Source organism: Nematostella vectensis, chromosome 7 (assembly GCF_932526225.1).
Source record: "Nematostella vectensis chromosome 7, jaNemVect1.1, whole genome shotgun sequence".
In the NCBI taxonomy this organism is placed as follows: domain Eukaryota; kingdom Metazoa; phylum Cnidaria; class Anthozoa; order Actiniaria; family Edwardsiidae; genus Nematostella; species Nematostella vectensis.
This window is the reverse complement of record NC_064040.1, coordinates 2,421,425-2,443,047: the sequence shown is the minus strand read 5'-3', so window position 1 is coordinate 2,443,047 and position 21,623 is coordinate 2,421,425. Positions and strand designations below refer to the sequence as shown.

At 39.3% G+C, this 21,623-nt stretch overlaps 2 protein-coding genes, 1 long non-coding RNA gene and 1 other non-coding gene across 4 annotated transcripts; 3 read left to right on the top strand and 1 right to left on the bottom strand.

The window, feature by feature from the left end:
* The first annotated feature begins 64 nt into the window (after positions 1-64).
* On the top strand, positions 65-10,025 carry LOC5502098 (28S ribosomal protein S10, mitochondrial). Its single transcript, XM_032370371.2, has 5 exons — positions 65-237; positions 335-427; positions 966-1,093; positions 8,768-8,876; positions 9,355-10,025. The coding sequence occupies exons 1-5, from the start codon at positions 142-144 to the stop codon at positions 9,550-9,552; spliced, it is 624 nt and encodes a 207-aa protein (XP_032226262.1). The 5' UTR covers positions 65-141; the 3' UTR covers positions 9,553-10,025.
* Positions 1,100-4,617, top strand: LOC116609578. The gene is made up of 2 exons (XR_007312356.1): positions 1,100-2,379; positions 2,627-4,617. It is a non-coding gene; the product is annotated as an uncharacterized LOC116609578 (long non-coding RNA).
* Positions 10,026-10,401: 376 nt separating the features above from the next.
* LOC5502092 (thymus-specific serine protease) lies at positions 10,402-20,964 on the bottom strand. The gene is made up of 10 exons (XM_001623270.3): positions 20,527-20,964; positions 20,161-20,290; positions 18,525-18,648; positions 17,867-17,944; positions 17,188-17,235; positions 16,415-16,681; positions 12,221-12,362; positions 11,632-11,814; positions 11,107-11,252; positions 10,402-10,764 (listed from the first exon to the last, which is right to left on the bottom strand). Exons 1-10 carry the CDS (start codon positions 20,861-20,863, stop codon positions 10,711-10,713), a joined length of 1,509 nt encoding a protein of 502 aa, XP_001623320.2. The 5' UTR covers positions 20,864-20,964; the 3' UTR covers positions 10,402-10,710.
* On the top strand, positions 15,331-15,551 carry LOC116609582. Its single transcript, XR_004292990.2, has one exon. It is a non-coding gene; the product is annotated as a small nucleolar RNA U3 (small nucleolar RNA).
* Positions 20,965-21,623: the final 659 nt, after the last annotated feature.

The window sequence follows — 21,623 nt, the reverse complement described above, 5'->3', positions numbered from 1 at the left end:
GTCTTACAAACATCTTGATTGGTCAATTTTAATTCCTATTATTTTTTCCACCAATCAGTGAGCGTGTAATATTTCGCAAGGTCCTTTTCCGCCTTCGGTTACGCAAAGTAGCCCGGAGTTTGTCCGGTTTTATTGCCAAAAATGGCTTTAAAATCAACCGGAACTCTATTGTACCGTCTAGTCAGGGTGTCTAAGTGTTCTTTTTATCAACAATGTCAAGACGTGACTAGAAAACACGTAAGTTTGAGGCTAAAAGTATGATACAAGAAACGTCTAATATACAATATGCGACTCATATCAGGTGAACTGCTTTCGCTTTTTTCGCTTTCCCCAGTTATTCGCATCATTGACGTGTTCTTCTGTGGCAAAGGTTTGCTTCCCAAGGCAGGCTACAACGCGTTTATTTTCTTCACAAGCTGAATCTACGGTATTTTAGTAGACAATAGTCTTGGTTTTATTAAGCTTAAATCTTACTTTACAAGTCACAGTAACTTATTTAGCTAAACCCTGAAATAGCCCGCCACATAATTACATTTCATTGTATTAATACCTCGTTTTTTTTAGAAATGAAAATGAAGTTCTTTTGTAGAACAATTGTTTGAGTATTCTATCATCAATCATTAACTAAAAAAAAAAAAAAAAACAGTCCAGCATGCATTATTGCTTAAATAACTCATTGAGGCTATAAAAGCATTGCATTCATTCATCCTTACAATTTCAGTGGTAGTGGGAAAGTGCTTTTTTGGGGGGGGGTAGGGGTGGGGTTCTTATTCCATATTCTATGCCTTAGGTAATCTTTGACCCCTAGAATCTGAATTTTACCTTGCACCCCTATAAACTAATATAATAGCTGCCCCAAGTAAATGGTCTTATACTGATCGATAGTCAATTCTTTTAATGTCTAAATTCTTTTTCAACAAGAAGTTGTTGACAGTGCTTGGTTAAACTCCGTTTATTTTTTCCAGACAGAGGATGAGAGGCTCTATTCCTTGATTAGTGTCAAGGTCAAGGGTAGTGATGAGGCAGTGTTGAAGAGCTACACACATTTTGTCACAAGAGCTGCTAACTTACTTAACATAGACATCTCTGGAAGGTATAGCATACAAAGAGCAACACACATTTTGTCACATGCGCTGCAAACACGGCAAAAAAAGTCGATTATTCTCAGATATACTCCCTAGGGCAGATTTAAGTAAGATTCAAAATATTCCTCTGTCTTCCTTGCGTCTTCCCCCTAGGGGTAAATATTCCTGTGTCTTCCCTAAGTATTCTCCGAAAATACTCAAGACTAAATTACAACAAGTAATGCCCTAATATACACCGTGTGAAGACACGTGGAAGATGCGAGTATGCATCTAATTTACACCATATGGAAGACAAGGTGCATAATAAGTGTTTACCTCATGTCTTTCCCAAATAATCCACGGGTGTAAACTTGTGTTTTACACAAGTCTTCCCCGATGGTAAGGGGGGGGGGGGGTGAATATGTTTTCGGATCGGCGGATCGGGCCTAAATTGGTCCGCGGATTACGGATTTAAGAAAAAAATAGAGCGGATTGACGGATTCTTAAAAGGTACCGGATTACGGATCTATTAAAAATACGACGTCGGATTTTGATAATCGTGACTGCGGATTTTGCCAATTGTTGATTTAAAAAAATCACATAAGAAGTCCCTAAGAAGGGCTTACGGGCGATTTTACATGTCGCACAATGCCTACAGGGTCTGCGCTGTGTGGACACGTCTTCCATGAGCTTGAGCATATTATGGTGGATATGACGTCAGCGGGTCTGGAATTAGCATAGCATGTGGCTCACCAGTCACATTTATTGGTTAGCCTCTGGTCGTGTTCTTGATGAATTATTCAAAGCCAATCGAGTGTGTGGCATTCTTTTACCGAGAAGGGTCTAAAGGGGATGATTTTCTACAAAAGTATAAATTCAGATGTTCGGTTGATGCAGAGAAATGCAAAAGCCTTATCAAGCTACGTGAACATGTTCGGTAAGTGTAAGTTTCCCGCTCTTTTTGTTTTCTTTGTTGCCCGTACTACTAATACTGCTTGCTTATTTATTTATTTATTTATTTATTTATTTATTTATTTATTTATTTATTTATTTATTTATTTATTTATTTATTTATTTATTTATTTATTTATTTATTTATTTATTGTTTTTTTTGCTATCAAGTGCTCGTTTATCCTTCCAAACTTGTGTTTGCCAAAAAAGCACCAGTGATTGTCATCAGCGATCCTGGAGGCACTGTCGTAAGTCACGTCTACTGACGCTGCGCAACCAAGTACTTGTTCCAAATCGCCAAGCCGACAAAAGACCCCAAAAGCGAGACTATTGACGGATACGCAGGTTGCTGCGCTTTACAATGGTAATTGCTATTTTTTTGTCCCAAGTATAATGCCTGTCGAAGTATCCCTGTCAATTTGTTTTCTTTTCTTGTAAACCGGACACAGAAAAATCCAACATAGGCAAAACATAATAATTCTCAACGATGAGTGTCAATTTTTATGTACGGCCATGTAATCGTATCGCAGTATTGCAATAAAACTCATTCTATATGTAGTTCTGGGATAGATAGGAGCAACGCTAAAATAATTTGATCGTTTGTTTTTCAGATTTTGGCAAACTTGATGGCTGCAAAAAAAAGTCGAGTCATCTGTTAAAACGCCTATCAAACAAAAAGGAAAGATCACAGCTTGGCCATACCATATAAAATGCGGTATCTGTAGAGTGACAAGACAGCTTGACTATGACTGCAAACATAAAGGAAGAATTTCCAAATTCAGGAGGGGTATGTAAGGCTTACGAAGGATCTATTTTTAATTTTCAGGCACGATTTTAGGTTCCAGTTTGTCTTTTTAATATGCTTCCGGACTATTAAAGGCTACTAAACGAGAAATTTCTTGGACAAGATAAAGTGTCCTTCGATCCTCCTATCCCAAGCGGAATATCATCCCTTTCTGTCCTATACTAGGCGGGATTACCAGAAAATCAGACTTACTCTTTCTTTTTCTCTATTTCATTATAGAAGTTTACATGAACATAACAAAAAATACATTTTCGTTGGATAGATAAATAAATAAATGTTAAATCAAGGACGAGATTTCTGGTTAAATAACTCATACTGCCTATGTAAGATGCCGAAAACTATTTATTAGCTTTACAAAAAGCACAGTGTAACTAAGCGTTATAACCAAATAAAGGTTTGTTTTGTTTTATAGTAATTTTGGTTTATTGATATATAGAAGTCTTAGCGAAAGTGACGTCGATTACAGTGACTGTGATTTCCAAAGCGCATCATCCATTGACAGTCTAAATTCCAGCGAGTTTACGGAAGGCGAGGGTAGTGATACAGGGAATGACAGTAATGAGGAGGAGCCGAGGATTAAGGTGGATAGCGACATTGACCAGGACGACAGTTCGTCTATGATTTATGGTATCGAGATGGCGGATCCAGTTTGCGTAAAGCTAAATGACTTTATCCGCAGAGGGAAAATCGAAATGACGTCACAGAAATCTACTATGACCCCCTTCATGAATATGACAAGGACGTCATAGAGTTTTTTTAACTCAAAAACTTATCTCGGTGGAAGAAAAGTTGCTTGCTTTATTAGAGGACCCATGAACTGCAAGGAAGGTAGAGCAAGCCAGCTAGATCCCGGTAGTGAAAAGCGAATCAATCTTGGAGGGCCGTCATAAAAGACATGCCTAAAACACCAAGCTGGCTATACGAACGAGCCAGGGGTATGGAAGCCACTTTCACTCGGCCAGCTAGCACTAATGAGTCAATTCAAGTGTCTTCCAGTTCTAAAGGCGGATAATATTGTTGCCTATCCTTGCTGTCTAGCAAACGATGGTACGGCACTGAAGCCAGCTATACAATTTGATGAAACGCTAAAAGAAGATGTCGGTTTAATCAATAACATAGATATCAACTTTGTCAAAAGAAATCCGAAGCCCACTCCTGAATTCCTGAAAGAAAACTTGGTGCATGAGGCTGTTGTATCTTCCGTGACCAGCCTTGATAACAAGTGCAGCTTACCTTGTGCAATCGGGTATTCAACAAAGGCTGGCAAAACCGCAGAGTCCTGCAAGGACATGTTCGTCAAGCAAGTGCGAGGGGTGCCAAGATGGGCTAGCTTTGGAGTGTAAGTTCAAGCAGCCGATGGGAATCTGCTCTGAATTCGACAATGTAGTCTATGTCTGTGACGCCCAGTCCAACTCTATCAAGCTTATCACTCCTATATCTCAAACTGCAAAGTTTCTGAGTGGAGTAGGGAACATCTACGAGGCGTTCGCCGTCCACAAGAAAGGTCAGAAAGTCAGAGCTAACTCTAGAAGAAGCTACACAAAAGGTTAGGGAGTGTAAACAAGTCCTTGCTGGATACGAGAGGGCAGTGCGCCAGGAAGATGGGCTCTCCAAAAAGACCTTGAATGGTCCTCAAGGCATGGTTTCGGCTGTTAACAGTACAGTCAATCGACATCATGGAGTGGGGACTTTCAAGAATGGCTGCTCTTTTGTCCAGGCTCTCGTTTTCCGACACCAGCCTTCTGAATTGTATGACCTTTTACATGCAACGACTCATATAAAGCACCCACTTCTTTCGAAAAAAAAAATACTGCCCAGAATTTGGAGATACTATTAAGGAAACTACCAAACGACTCTCCTCGCTTTCCTTCTACTACTTCACGAGTGAAAAAAACTCGTGGTATCCTAACCCAGAACACGATATCCCCTTATCCACCCTCCCATCAATACAACCCTTGCCGAAAGTAAAACTCGCCACAAAAGATGTAGAAACGATGCGCAGCTATGCCTTGACGTACGGTGCAGCGGTCAGGCAGAGATCCAATCGCCAAGAAACTACGATGGCACGGGCTGGAACAATGCCTGAAATGATCTACCAAAGACAATTGGCAATCTCTGCCAAGAAGATTTCTACTGTTAGCGCAGACATAAGGGACGTAAGCACAGACGGGAGCTCTGACGATTTCAGTGCTGCTGCTGATTCTGAGGGAGATGAGAAACAAGTGTTCGATAGTAGTTCGGATGAAGAGGAAATTGCCGTTGTTGGTGGGTCTGGTGGCATGGAGCTAGACAAGTCCTCATACTTTTTAGTCGGAGCCCAGAGCCGCTTTGGTAGACAAAATTCGACTTAGTAACCGACTGCTACACTAAGCAGGTGCGTTTCCTATGAAATCCAAATCGATTTTCGAATTTTATTACCAATTCAAAATGCTTGTTACCTGGCCCGTATGTTTTAATTCATTGTGATAATCATTAGAAAAACTGTGTTTAGAGTTATTCATCAAGAAAAACTCTACATGCCAAACCTAAGCTCTTGGTCTTTCTTGAACCATCTACTCGATGTCATCACATAGTTCAAGACCGTATTCGCTTAAGTAAGGCCATAAGAGGGGAATTTATGATTTTCTTATTATCTATATCTCGCGTTGCGGATTCGGATTGAAGCAAAATTTTGTGCGGATCGGCGGATTTTCGAAAAAAAAAAAAGAGCGGATCGGCGGATTCGGATACCCCTATTCACCTCCCCCCCCCCCCCCCCCCCCCCCCCCCCCCCCCCCCCCCCCCCCCCCCCCCCCCCCCCGGTAAGACATGAAGTCGACTCCGCGTCTACTCGAATATTCTACAGTGTAAGGTGTAAGATCTGGAATATTCCCCATGTCTTACGCGCATATTCGCATGTCTTCATAACCCCCCTTTGGTAACCCCCCTTTTGTTCGTATTCGCATGTCTATCCCTAATAATCCACGGGTGTAAACTCGTGTTTTCCGCAAGTCTTCCCCGGTGGTAAGACATGAGCTGGACACCGCGTCTGCTCGAATATTCTACAGTGTAAGATCTGGAATATTCCCAAGTCTTCCGCGTGTATTCGCAAATATTTTTACTGATAACAAAAGCGGTACAGGGGCCAGCGGATTATTTCATATCAAAATTTTGGCGGTCTTAGTTGGTCGACGGTTAACCGCCTCAGCGTTACGCGTGTTATAACTTTGTGTTTTGCCTCTACCTTGAATTCCTATCTTCTTCAAGACGCAGATACAGTGGAATGCATATTATAAAGTTAGTGGTGAGTTAAGAATATATTTTGTGGGTCAGGATATTCAGAGGGGAAAGTAAAGCTTCGATAAGGTTGAAACAATGTCCTAACAAACTAAATTATTAAACTTACAATACCATTTAGCCAAGCTATTTATTTATAAGGAGATAAGCCAATAAACTTTAATTTCTTTGGATAACAGCGAAGCAAACAAAGAACTTATTCTGTTATGATTTATATTTCGTTCGAGCTTAGTGCGATACCAAGCTATTTATTAGCAGCTGACACGCTATTGGTTCATCACTCAGTAAAGAGATTATTAGCTCTGAGGATTACATTAGTTGTGCTGTCCATACAGTTTATAAACTTATCAATTTTGCTGTGTAGAGTATTCCTGAGCATTGTATATAAAAACTAGGCTGGATAACAATGAACTTTTATCACTTTTGCTGTCTAATGTGTTGCTCTTGTTTTGTTTTTCTTTGTTTTTAAATACAAATAGTAAATAAATGTAAGTAATCTCTATTAATTTTTCCTCTCTTTTTTTTCTGCAGGAAAAGGGACTACAAGGACTACAGTATGATGTTTGTGGTGATTATTAATCAGAACCAATCACAATAGATAAGTCTGTAAGTGTTTAACTTAGTAGGTGCTCCACAAGCGCCTGGATAGCTTTGAGTGTCTAGGCCCTCAACCCTGCTAGCAGAGCTTTCTTCCTGTTTGTAAGTGTGCTTTCGCGTGTTCGTGTATTAACACACCCCTCTGTAACAGACGCGAAATAACAAATATACTATTATAACCGCGCTGATACGAACTTGTTTTAACACAGGTTTTACAATTCTTTCGAACCCTGAAAAGCCAAATACCATGGACTAAAAATAGCTGTTTCGAGATTATAACAGGCAAATTGCCAAATGTATATGCCTTTTTTTGAAAGCGTTGATATCGATGTACTAAAAATATTTTGATAGATCAAAATTACGTGCAAGCGCCGTCGAACTTGTATTTTAGAACACTCTTCTATAGATATATACTAAAAAGTATATGTTTTATCGAAACTGGTGCTTTCAACGAAATGCCAAATTCGGCATTAGCTGGCTTGGTATTTCAAACAGCTATATTGTTGTAACTGTGGTTTCTGGCTTTTTAGGATTAGATGGATTACAAATATTAGCTCAACAAGTCTTGGTTTGAATTTCATAAAACAAATTATAAACCATCGAACTCGCGTCACCTGGGATTGTTATGGGATTTGTTATTCTGAAGACATTATGCACTTGTATTTTACATTTTACTGACTTACATGTAAAAAAAAAATGCTAATAAACTATTTTTAACGTGGATATTATGTCCAAAGTTTTACTCTCTCTAACACAAATTATCACCACATTTGCCCGACAGACACGAGTTTGCGCCAGCGAATACTAGCGAAAGACGCGGTGAACACTCAAGTAAGCGCAAATAATCACCTATAGGAAAACCTAGGGAATATTTAGATATGCACATATGATCACCTTGTCTGTACTGCGGAAGACACGCGCTTACGCTAGCGAATAGTAGCGGAAGACGAAGCGGATACTTGAGTAAGCGCAAATAATCACCTATAGGAAAACCAGGGGAATATTTAGATATGCACATATGATCACCTTGTCTGTACTGCGCAAGACACGCACTTACGCTAGCGAATAGTAGCGGAAGACACGGCGAATACTTTAGTAAGCGCAAATAATCACCTATAGGAAAACCAGGGGATTATTTAGATATGCCCATATAATCACCTTGTCTGTACTGCGGAAGACGCGCTTACGCTAACGAATACTAGCGGAAGACACGGCGAATACTTTAGTAAGCACAGATAATCACCTATAGGAAAACCTAAGGATTATTTAGGTATGCACATATAATCACCTTGTCTGCACTGCGGAAGACACGCGCTTACGCTAGCGGATACTAGCGGAAGACACGGCGAATACTTTAGTAAGCGCCTAATAATCATAGGTAGGAAGACGTGCGGAAATGGTACGTTATTGCTCCCTTCTACCCGTGTAAGACAGGTGTAAGACACGGAATATTCTCTCGGGGAAGACGCGCGCAGACAAATGGAATATTCCACGTTTGCCCCGGATATTCCACATGTCTGCGCTAGGTGCAAACTCGACTTTTTTTGCCGTGTAACTTACCTAACATAGACATCTCTGGAAGGTATGGCATACAAAGAGCTACACACATTTTGTCACACGTGCTGCTAATTTAATTAACATATACATATCTGGAAGGTATGGCATATGTGCATATTGCCTGGGACATTTTTATAATCATTACTTAATCAGGCTTATTGCCACATAAACAAATAATTTTAAAGCAAAGCCAGTAGAGTAATCTCTGAACAGACACCTATAATAATTAGGAGAAAATACAGTATATTAGAGCTCTGATCAGCTCACAGCCAAAAATGGTGCACAGAATTGTCATAATTTTTTGTTGAATATTGATGCTGTTTTTTTTATTATAAATATTTATGGTGTGACACCTTGCTAGTGTATTGTTTCAGAAGTCTCTTGGGTCTTTAGTACGTTGGACCATACTTAATCAATAATAAGATACTTACTTTTGGAAACAAGTACCCCTTTTGTTTACTTACGTTCATCTGAGGCTCATTGATGTTGAAAAGAAGCTTGTATTTTCTGTGTGCAGAATTGTTTTACCAACAAGAAAAGAGAGATACACTCTTCTCAAGTCGCCACACATTTACAAGAAACACAGAGCACAATACGAGATCAGAACCCATGGCCGAATGCTCCAGGTTTGTTTACCACAATCATGAATTGCTACTAATTAATAAAAAGAACAGAGCACAATACACAATCAGAACCCATGGCCGAATGCTCCAGGTTTGTTTACCACAAACATGAATTGCCACTAATTAATAAAAAGAACAGAGCACAATACAAAATCAGTGCTCTTGGGTGAATGCTTCAGGTTTCGCCCTGTCTAGTCGTCCCTTGCTGTGTCCACAGTTTAAGCTTAAAGATGATTTGCTTCCATTACATAGAAGAAATATTTCAAAATTTTTAAAGCAGTGTTTCTTCAAGCATGTGACTTTTAATTTAGAGCAGATGGCCTGATAATGCAGATTTTAATAGATTCTTTTGTCTCTTGTCGGTTGACGGTTCCGGAAGTAAACTGATGTGATTGCTTTAATTCATATTATAGGAAGCAGTGTGGTACCATTATGCTGAATGGTTTATTCTGCCATAATTATTTATGTTTTTGCTCCACAGCTGAAAAACCTAACTTGCAACACAGCAGATGTGTTCTTGGAGTACATCCAGCGCAACCTCCCGGAAGGTGTGAGCATGAGCGTGGAACAGACTGCACTAGAGCCCATGCCTGAATACTTGCAACCACCACAAGCTGCTCTGGATTTCCTTAAATCACAACAACAGAACACAGCTACAGAAACACAAACCTCGACATGAAAACAGCTACAGCAATGGAAGCAGAAGTCATAGAAATGACAATCTACAGTAGGAACTTCCACAGGATGATAATGGAACCGAACAACAACAATGGAAAAGAAGGCTGTTTACCATGGAACTTTTAAAAATAACTCAACAGAAATACGGCCATGGGTTGTGACTTCAGCCACAAACAAGAAGAACGAATTTACAACTGTGAGCAGGAATTGGCACACAACTACAGTATAATGGAACAGAACAGCAATGGAAGGGAAGAATGTGGTGCCACCATTGCACTGGTTTAAGAAACAATAAGGTACATTAACATTTGGCTTTGATGCCTCTGTATAAAAAAAATATGTAAAATGGGAAGAACTGTTTATAGATTAGGATATGTCTTTTATTGAACTTCTAAGGACCATAACTATTATGAGCTACTTTTGCTGTTTTCAAGAGATGTTATTTATGTTAATAAAATTATTCTTACATTCCAAGCAAGAATCTGTACCTCACCAAGTTTTCTTGGCAGTACTGTACCTTCATATATCCATATATCAATTGGACAGTTATTGCCTTAAGGCAGCCATTTCTTCATGATTTTACAGAAAAAGCCTTGGAGAGCAATATAAAGACGATAATCAAAGATTTTCTTCAGGCTATTTGTTGCCACACTTGTCGTTAACCCTATAATTTTAGGCCAGCTCAGCCACCTGTGAATTCAGATACAGTAATAGATAGCTTAGCAAATTAACTTATTAGTACTAGAAGATGAAATTGGGGAAGAGATTGTTTAGTGGTATTATTTTAAAATTTGATAGAAAAGCTGTTTTAGTGAACAGAATTTAGGCGCAAGAAAGCAATTTGACAACAAACCCTGAAATTTGCTTTATTACTAGTAACTTAACTTGCAAATTTGGTAAATATATGAGTTCCCCTCTCATCCTACAGTCTTTTTCCAGCAAAATACAGCTTTAGCTGTCTTCAGAGTTTTATGTAAGAGCCAATAGATACATTATAACACCCCTCTGTAATAGACCTGGGGAGTTATTAACATCTAGCAGGTTTCAGTAAAACTTCTGTGAAAGATCCAATTCACAGGTTGGCTAGAAGAATATTGATAACTGCAGCTCATGATGTAGATGGATGGCATTGTCAAAGAAAATTTATTGTCCAAATTTGTCAAGTAGCAGCTTGTGCTTCTTTTAGCCATTCCCCTACTATTGCTGTCACCCTCTGCAAAATGAAATACAGAATCAACAGTGAGTAAGAGTCCGACAAAGGACCAGACAGAAGCACTGAGATGGTATATATGCCTATGTCTGGTGGTACAGTAATAATGTCTACAAAGATGCTTTGTGCTACATATATAACTGCAACACTACCTTTTTGGTTTGGCCAATAGGCCCCAGGCCCTCCTTATTATTCTTAAATTAAGAAAATAAGCAGGGACGTATCTGGGCCCCCCTCCCCCAGTTTCTGTCTTTGTATCGTGCTCTAGTATTTCAAGGCCAATTGGCACTGCTATAAGTAGGATCAGTATATTATAATTATATCATGCAATGTACTGATCCTTACCCTGCGAGCCTCGACCAGTGCAGGGGGATCGTTAGGTTGATTGGCTCCCATGTTAGCACAATGGGAGGTGCCAGGGATGAAGACAGCCACCTCAGAGGATGTTTGGTTAGTCACTACACTTAGCGAGTGCCATGGATCGATAGAACCTGTAATAGGTATAGATCACGCAATGAAATAGGTAGAAATAAGGTACAAAATACCACTCATAGCAAGTCTCCCTGTTTTTTTTTAATTTTAATTAACTGGTTCTCTCTATTTATTCTTCAAATGTCAGTGTTCTTCAGAAACATAAGAGAAATAACTTCAACTCACTTCTAGGACACAAAATTTAAATTAAAGCGTGAATTAGGATTTTAACCTGGATCACAGTGGCAACCATGGGCTAACACACAAGGTCACCCGTACTACAATTTATCATCTAAGGGCAGATCCAAAATTTTAAAAAGAGGTTGGATAAGAGCCCCTTTATATTTCTAAGCATCATTACCCCCCCCCCCCCCCAAACCTACCTCAATATACACATACCATTAACAAAGACGATTTTGGAGCCCCTAGGTCTCTTCCCGCCATAGTACTCATTAGTGAAGTTGATCCTTGCCTTGAGCTGACCTGGTGCAATCTCAAAAACTTCCTGGCACAAGTCCATATCATTGATAATACCAAGGCGCTTGGAAAATACACAGTGAGTACCAGGTTCACATGTCTGGACTGAAAGAGAACACAGGTAAAAATTGAATATCAGCCAGTTCCTGGGAAACCATCGACCACAAGGAAACCAGAAACACCACAGAATCCCAACAAAAAGAAACGCCAGGCTTTCCGCGCTACATTTGCATAAAAACGAGGATAAGTAATGACCTTACAGAAAAGATCCAGATGGTTTTCGAAACGTCCTATCCTTTATTGCCTTTAGCTGCTCGCTGGATAGCCTGCTCATCTGGGGCTAGTCGCGTAAACGAAAACGACGAAGAAGCTGAGCTGAGTAGCGGAGTTTTACTTAGTTGCGCCCCAATCTCCCTATTTTTGGCCGAGCGCTATACGTTCGGCTTTTTCGGGAGCTTTTCTGGGGCGCTTTTCGCCTGTTTCGCAGGCTAGACACTGGACAGGTACTTACAATATCCGAATTGCGTACAGGACTGGTAGTACCACTGACGAATCATATCGAAGCCATCTGGGTCGCGCTTCTGTGTCTTGACGGTTTTCATAAAATTTTCATAACTGAAGTCCGAACAGGACGCCGTATTCTGGATTTGTTGCTAAAAAACGATAACATCTGACTCAGCACACTCTTGTTGCTAAAAAACGATAACATCTGACTCAGTACACTCTTGTTGCTAAAAAACGATAACATCTGACTCAGTACACTCTTGTTGCTAAAAAACGATAACATCTGACTCAGTACACTCTTGTTGCTAAAAACGATAACATCTGACTCAGTACACTCTTGTTGCTAAAAAACGATAACATCTGACTCAGTACACTCTTGTTGCTAAAAAACGATAACATCTGACTCAGTACACTCTTGTTGCTAAAAAACGATAACATCTGACTCAGTACACTCTTGTTGCTAAAAAACGATAACATCTGACTCAGTACACTCTTGTTGCTAAAAACGATAACATCTGACTCAGTACACTCTTGTTGCTAAAAAACGATAACATCTGACTCAGTACACTCTTGTTGCTAAAAACGATAACATCTGACTCAGTACACTCTTGTTGCTAAAAAACGATAACATCTGATGACTCAGTACACTCTTCTTGCTAAAAAACGATAACATCTGACTCAGTACACTCTTGTTGCTAAAAAACGATAACATCTGACTCAGTACACTCTTGTTTTCTCTTGTTTTTATATAAGAACGACTACTTTTTAGTGGAGGCTTGGCCGTTCTTGTTTTTGAAAAATGTTCTTTACACTGTTTAAAAAAACGAATTTAAATAATGATCAAAAGAGAAGACATTTAAGATTGTTATTATGAATACACGCCCATGACACCACCGTGCACGTGGCACACACGTGATGCTTCTGCTCAGCGTACATGGCTATCCAGGAAAGCCTCGGCATATTTGTTGAAATCTCAGGCTGGACGTTCTTATAAAAAAAGTTTCTTATAAAATATAAAAAAAAGACTGTTCATAGTGAGTGTGCATCGGTGGTGCGTTCGACTGATAACAACAACGTGACATACAGGGAATAGCCAGGCAGGGTTCAAAAACAAATTCCAGAATACCCTGCCACAATTGTTCTACAAAAAAACGAACTCTTTAATTTTCAAAGAAAGAGGTATTAATAGGGTTACAATGGTACCAAATTTTGTGTCTGGACTATGTTCCGAAGTTTAGCTAGAAATTTTTTTCGCATATAATCGAATAAGGTATCATTACTTAATATCGCTAAAAACATGATTTGGGATAACAGCTATACGGTCGGGATCCTACGAGATACCTTGGTTTGTTATGTCGTTCTTTATAACAACTTTATTTGTTACAAACTGCACGAATACAAATATATCATAACGCTATATATCAAAGGCTTACAAAAACGATGCGCGCTACCATGGCTATGACTACGTTATGAGACATTTAGCTCACAGGCTTCCCACCCGCGTCAGTAAAGGATTTCTAATTCACGCAAAAAAAAAAAAAAAAAAAAAAAAAAAAACTATGAGTTATATCTTCATGCTCTATTCATGAAATAAACTTAGTTGGGATTTAAATGGACCCATCTGTGGTGTTTTTTCTTCCCAAGAAGCTCAATTTTATGAGTTTAGAGCGATATAACTTTGTCTCGGATTTTGAGTCGATACTAAGTATGTTTATGAGAAAAGGCTGGCAACTTTATTCTGACTACTTCAGCTTCAGCGCGATTTTTGAACGGCTATTTTAGCTTTCCGTCGATGATCGGGACATAGCAGCTGGTCAAATGGCATCCTTGGAATGTAATTTGCATAGACAGCGTAGCCCCACACTACCCTTCTCCATCCCTTATCTAGATCGACAGGTCGCAAACGTCGACAGTCCGCATGTACTCCCCAGCTGTACAAGTGACGTTTCACACAACTCACAATTTAGATGTTAGTGCGGAAACTTTGAGATAAACAAGTCGGGTCTAGGGTGGTGTGGGGCTAAGCTGTCTATGCAAATTACATTCCAAGGATGCCATTTGACCAGCTGCTATGTCCCGATTATCGACGGAAAGCTAAAATAGCCGTTCAAAAAAATCATTTCTCGCAGGGTTTTAGGCGGATTGCTTAAAAACTCGATTAGGGAATAGTTCCATCCCTCTCCCATCCTTTACCAGTGTCAGTGATTTCGTACTGCTTAAAATCCGGCAGAAAATCACGCTGAAATTGTGGTAGTCAGAATAAAGTTGCCAACCTTGTCTCATTAACATACTTAGAGTATCGACTCAAAATCTGAGTCAAACTTGCTTATATCGCTCTAAACTCGTAAAATTGAGAAATAACACCACAGATGGATCCATTTACATCCCAACTAAGCTTATTTCATGAATATAGCATGAAGATATAACTCATAGATGTTTATTTGGGTGAATTCGTATGTCCTTATAAATCCTTCACTGGCGCGGGTGGGAAGCCTGTGGATAGCTTAAGCCCCGTGCAAACTGCGCCAGAATTTTCGCTGACTATAGGACAAAGGAAATGTCAAGGAAATGGACTTTCTGACATTTCCTTTGTCTTTTGGTCAGTCGAGCAAGAATTTTTCAGCAATGCTGGCAGGTACTGGCGCAGTTTGCACGGGGCTTAATAGGAAAGCGAGAATAACTTTTTGATTGACATGTTTTAAACTAGGAGAGCTTTTCGTCATTTTCTCATTGTTGTTTGCCGCGCATAAAGCCAGGCTCACGTCTTTCCGTTAGTTTCTCGCATTTTTATCTACTTCACAAATCTGTCACAATACCCAAAAATAGTTTTCTGAAATAAAAAAATAAATAATGCACATGCTCTCAAAAAAAAAATTTTCTAGTAGTAAATTCACAGCACGGGCAAGAAAATCATCTAAAAGTATAAATAGGTAGTAGATACAATACCGTTCCACTTTGCAAACGATTTTGGGGTTGTAAAATTAATTTTATAAAAATTGATTTCTAGCTACGTAATAGTGACATTCAGAAGTGCGCATGCGGGAATTGTGTTTTTTGCGCCCCACATGGAATATTCGAGCTGAACGGATGTGATCGTTTTAGTCTCCGAACGAATTCAAGACCGTACTTACTAGGATCATTTCTATAGTACGCGTCCCGTCTTTGTAACCTTACAGAGACAACCACGATACCCACGGTGACGATGCATAGCGTGATCTTCTGGGCGCGAAGCACGTCGAGGGCATTGCCTTGATTGGCGAGTCGCCACCGACGATTGATGACCGTTCCTCCCTGCCTATTAGTGGCTGGGAGGGGGAGGATCACGCATTCAGAGTGGGTATACCGGTTAATAATCAAGGCAATGTCTCAACTTACTATATTTATCTGCCTCGAGATAAAATAGGATAGCTTGTTTTTTCTTCCTTATCATGTAAATATTAACATAAAGGTGTTGTGAAACGAGGCAATTGTTGCAAAAAAAATCACGTGTAACATCCCTTTTCTGCAATTTGCAATACATTTTTTTGTTTTTATGCTCTGTGTATCATGTTTCTGCAACCTGCAATCTTTTTCATTCGCAGGAAACTGCCTTTGTCACACAAAACGGAGTCAGTATTTATAACAAAACTTCCAACAAGTAGGCAAGTCACTTATAAGTCTCTTTACAGATTACAGCCAAAAATGGTTGAGATGGAAAGGGAACCTTTTGAGGGGTGGTCTCAATTTTGTTTTACAAAGCCTCTTTTAAAAAATAAAAGCTCAATTATTTTTTAAGGGAAATGCAGTGGGAATAATGTTTTTTTTTGTATTACTATGTAGTTGCTCTCATGTGTTATGTTAGAGAGATTAAGATTATGTACAAATAAAAATAAAATTGGCATTTTCACACTAATGCCTGGTGCACACTTGTGACATAACAACATAATGACATAGGCCCGTGCACCCTTATGTGAATGTGAATGGTTCGACATTTTGACATAAGCCCGACATAACGACATGAACATAACAACATAAGGGGAAAAAACATGTTTTTTCTTTTATGTCATTATGTTCATGTCGTTATGTCGGGCTTAAAAGAGTGCGCACGCCTATGTTGTTATGTTGTTATGTCGCTAGTGTTCACTAGGCATAAGACTATTTTGGGTTATACGACTCCCAGAGCCTAGGTATGAGATCATTATGCTCATTTGTAATTATTTACCTTGTAAAGAATTGATAAACTCTTATAAGGCGACCGGCTTGCATTGTTCATCTGTTTGCAGACATAGGCAATGTTGATTCCAGGTACCTGGTTATTGTACTGAACAAGCCCCATGAAGAATCCAGCTAGGTTGGAGGCAAACATCCATGTGTCGTTAAGTTTAGAGATGTCGTTGCAAGCAATGAAATCCTTCTCAAGAGTTTTAAAATTCTTGGTGTCAAGAAGACGGTCCACAAATTTGAATGCCTCTTCAATATTATGCATACACTAGAAAAAAATAATAATAATAATAAATAAAGGACTTTGATACATAAAAGTTCAATTTCAGCGGCTTTAAAAACCCCATTGCTGAGGGAAGGGGCAAACCATCCTTACCCTCCTTCTTTTATTCCTTATTGGGGGGGGGGAGGGGTGAATAGGTTCACGGGATTTTGATGATTATTTCAGCGGATTTGCGGACTTTGGAAATACGGCGGATCACGGATCTGTCGACAATTTAGGTGCGGATTTCGGATTTTGGATGCTTTGACGGTCCAATTTCAGATTTTAAATGAATTTCAATCGATGCTATTGTTTATCTGTCATACTATGCGGATCTAAAAATATCTGTGGATCCACAGATTTGCCCTGAAAATTTAGCGGATCGGCAGATTTACATACCCCTATTCACCCCCCCCCCCCTTATTATAACAAATACACACTGAGTGTGGAGAGGGGGGCTTTAGCCTGTTTGTATGGTAAAACAATTAGAAGATAGCAGATTTTGGACTCACCAGTTTTGATCCACCAACCAAAGGACTACTTAGGCTAGATGCAACAACCTATATAACATGGCAACATGCAATTCAGATTTCAGTAGTTACAATATGATTTAAGTCTTCCATAAGTTGGAGCAAATATGATGTAATTGTAACACAAATGTTACAAATGCAAAAGTACCCTTGACCCTAAAATGCAAAACATTATATTTAATTCTCCTCATCAGGTGCAAACTAAGGAAATTCCCTCTTCATACCTGTTCACTCTACCTGCATTCTGACACCTCTCCTAAAGACTAAAGGATCGATAGGCCATGCTTTCACACCAAGCCAAATTCACAGGGGCAGTAAGGGGAAAGGTCTGATATAACTGATAGTTTCAAAAATCAGCAATCACATTTCACAATAAACTAGCAAACATTGAATAGGAAAAAACATTACTGGATTTTAAATAGCAAAGATCACGATTCCACAGAGAAAATTTTGCCACTTACAAATCACAGCAATGACAGCAATCTTTGATCACTGTTTTCACTGCCTTTTTCACCAATCAAAATAAAAAAGGCTATTCCAGAAAATCCCAAAAATAACCCTTACCATCCCTGAAATTCATAGAGCTTTGTGCCAATTGATGTAATTAATAGACATGTAAACGTAGGCATGCTAACAGAGAGAATTGAGATCAAACACTTACATTGTTGTAGTCTTTGAAGTCAGTTTGTGCCTCGACTGGCGCCGATGATGCTACAGCACCAATAACCAGATGTGGGTACTAACACAAGAAATAAAAAGTGGCCAATTTACATACCTGTTAACCTTCGACAATCTCAAGGCTTGATAATTTTTGGGGGGAGGGGTGGGTATACCCTCACAGGCGTTTGCCATAAAGAAACCTCTCGCACACAAATCCACTTATAGATCTCACGAGGGTGTTGAATAAATTGTGCTACACAAGGGGATTATTTTTTTTTACAATTATTTTAATAGAAAATAGGTAAAATCGCTTTTTCAGCAAGAAGAAAAAGAAGCAATAAAAATCGCTAAAAGCTTGAGATCTGGTGCTCAACGCGGGAGTGCAGGAGAAGGGGTTCGAAATCTTGAGACTCCAGCCTTATACAGGAGAGTTGACAGTAATGAATTTAAAAGCGATTTCCCTATGGAGTTACCAAAGATCAAGAAACAGAAAGAAACAAAGAGGGAGAGCCAATTAGAAGTGTAAAAGGGGAGAAACAAAACAATAAAAAAATCCTTGCTTCTGCCCCCATTGGAACTTCTGGATTTGCCTTTATGAACTAGTGGACTCAAAATAGGGGGTGGCTGTTTAAGCGACTTACAATTGTAACTGTACTTACCTTGATTCTAAACCAGGCAGAGAGGGAGCCTGGGTATGACCCCCCGTAGGTTATCCATTTGTTTTTGTCCGTCAGGCCAAATTTATTTTTGGCATGAGCCACGAATTGGGCAAGATCTGCAAGACTAACATAAAAAAGAGGGATGAAATTATTATTTTTACTCAAAAGTATCATGAATAAAAACACAAGAAAATAGTAAAAAATGCAATAAAAATTGCCCTGTAGTTCTAACCATGACCCTGTACATCAAAATAAAAAAGAAATATATTACACTGTTTAGGCCAAAAAAAATTCATAATCTAGCACAACAGTCGCAGGTAACCCCAATACCCCTGAAATTCTTGGGATAAAAAAAAAACATTTTGACATTTTCAACCATTCATGTGAAAATAATACAAATGAAACTCTGTCCAGGAGAAGGGTGTTTGAGATATATGTATACCCTATTTAGGATTTAAGATCAATAGCCTGTCCAGGACAGAGAGGTTTAACACATTGACCCCTCAGCCGGCCTGTACCGGCTTTGGGAAGTACCCACAACCCAAAAAATTCATAAATGCAAAATAAACACAACAAGATGAAGATACTCAGGCATCGGTCTAAGGGGTAAATGGTCTTGAAGATATGCATCCAACCAAGGTGTTGGCAACTACTCTTAAGCCAAATAATAGCACAGGTTTTTTTGACAAATTTCAAATCGAACAAGGAAAGAGAAGCAGAATCACCCCTCTCAATAAAACGCTCAAAATACCACACAAGGGAGAGAGATCAGCAAACACAGCTCAATACACAAATAGATACCTTTATTCTAATCCTCCAGGTTTATCTCTATGGCCTCAAAACACAATGTCCCCTCCTTGAAGGCTTGTAAAACCATGAAGATGCCTTTACGGATTGCAAAGCATTCTGGGAGATCCAGGGAAAAATTTACGAGGGGAGGGCCAGTCAACACTCCTCTCCCCAAAGTCAGATGGTTTTTTTATAAGTCTTTACACCCCGAAGCCAAACAAATCAATTCCAGCTCATACAGACCCAGAATAGCAGTGTAAACAATTTTGGAATAAATTTGGTTTCAGAAAAGACAGCATTTAGGAGAGCTGTGGTGATTCATTAGAAAATTATTTTCTCATCCAGGCAAAGCCAAACAAGAAAAAATCATCATGAATCCACCTTTGCTTGCAAATATCCATAAGCAAAGCACTCAATTATGCCCCAATAGAATTCATGATGTCCTGAGACACTCTCCTAATATGCTCATAGCTGTATTTTTTATGAAAAATAAAAGCAACCATCAACTTGTGCTAGCTTCAGCACAACGACGAGGGATTAAAAGTGAGGACCACAAAGCACTGTTTGAAAGCTTGGATACCGCTGACTAGGTGCAGCTGTGTTTGACTTTGATGGGCTGTATAAAACTCAGAATAGGGGGGGAGGTATCTGTTTTCAGTCTGTTTTTTGTAAATTCAGCTCAAAAATAGCCAGGATTTAATGGGTTAAAATACCCTGTTAGGATAAATAGCTTAATAGAGCTTATATGTACCCTGTCAGGGACAGAAATTATCAAAAACCTTATCCATCTAGCAGCATGTCCCATATAGTGAATATAAGTGAGTTCCCTCTGGGAATGAGTACTTACGCCAACTGGCTAGACAAGTAGCGCATGTTCTTTGTCTTCAGGCAGCCAAAGAAATTACTCTTTCCATAGTAGCGGTGCTCCACTGCAAACAGTAGGGCACCATATTCTTTGGCAATATCCACTATATGGCCTGTCAGAGATATTATCAATAATTAACATGACGTTAGAACACGTTAGCACCCCCCCCCCCCCCCCCCCTCATACACACAATAATAGAAAATATAGGAACGATTGAAAAATACAATTGCAATAACAACAGAAAAAAAGGATTTAGAAAGAATATCAACTCTTTGTAATCGATAATATACAGTAATCAATAATAATCAATAATATATATAATTACCATTTAGAGATTTGTCTACTCACCACCGGCAATGTAGCCTCCAGACAGAACACTCTCGCCGCCAACGTACAACAACACAGGGCCATCGGCACCTTTCCAGAAAGCTCTGTTCATCCAATATCTTTGTAAGTACGTCCTAGGCCGAGGGGTAAACTCGAAATGATCTATGTACTGTTCAAAATCATATCCTTCTACCTCGTTAATGTTTGGTAAGGGTGACAACAACTTTCCATGACGGATATTTTTCAGTTCGTTGTTTTTCTCTGCTTCTCGACGAATTTGCCAAAATGTAGTCGTTTGTAAAGGAAGGCTTGCTTCTATAATTCCTAAATAGAAGGCTAGGATTGTAATGCAGTTCATGGCGCTTGTCCGAGTGGCAGATTCCAAATGCGCTGAAGATCAATGAGTAAAATATGTCGTACGTGTGTACTTGTTGTCATGTGACGGCCATGTGCTATCATAACGGAAGTCACGGGGTTCCTAGAAATAGTGACACATGACAATAGCGTGACTTCAATTTCGGCTTGTTTTTTGTTTGTTTGTTTTTGTTTCATTATTTGTTTCATTATTTTTTTTGCCTCGCTTTTTCTCTGTTTTGACAATGTTAAAAAAGAAAACAGGAGCAAAGAACAGGTAGGACATCTACAAAATCATTGCTGTTTTAGCACAGCACGCCTTATATAACATTCCGAATAAGACCCCCGTGTAATGTAAATCCAGAGTAATCAGCCTATGACTGCAATTCTGGATAAAACACGAAACCGCGCTACCCGATGAAGGGTAAGGACCGCCCACAATCGACACCTTTTGAATTCAAATCCAAAGTAAAGATGGCCGGTGGTAACGGAACTCGAAGCGGGAAAATAAATTTCTTCGATTTGCTTATATATCGTACAATTCAGAGGCGAAAATAAAACATATTTAGAAACTTAAAGTAGACTTATATGGCCCGATTTCTCCGGGCCATTCATGAGTCGTCCTTGTCTCCGCCATGTTTACGAGCCCACAATATCTTTACAGCAGCAAAACAGTATAGAACATGCGTGCAATAGTCCCTCGGGATTCGAGTTGAGCTAATGAAGAATTTCGGGACGTAGCCGGTTTGCCTCAGTTAAACTTC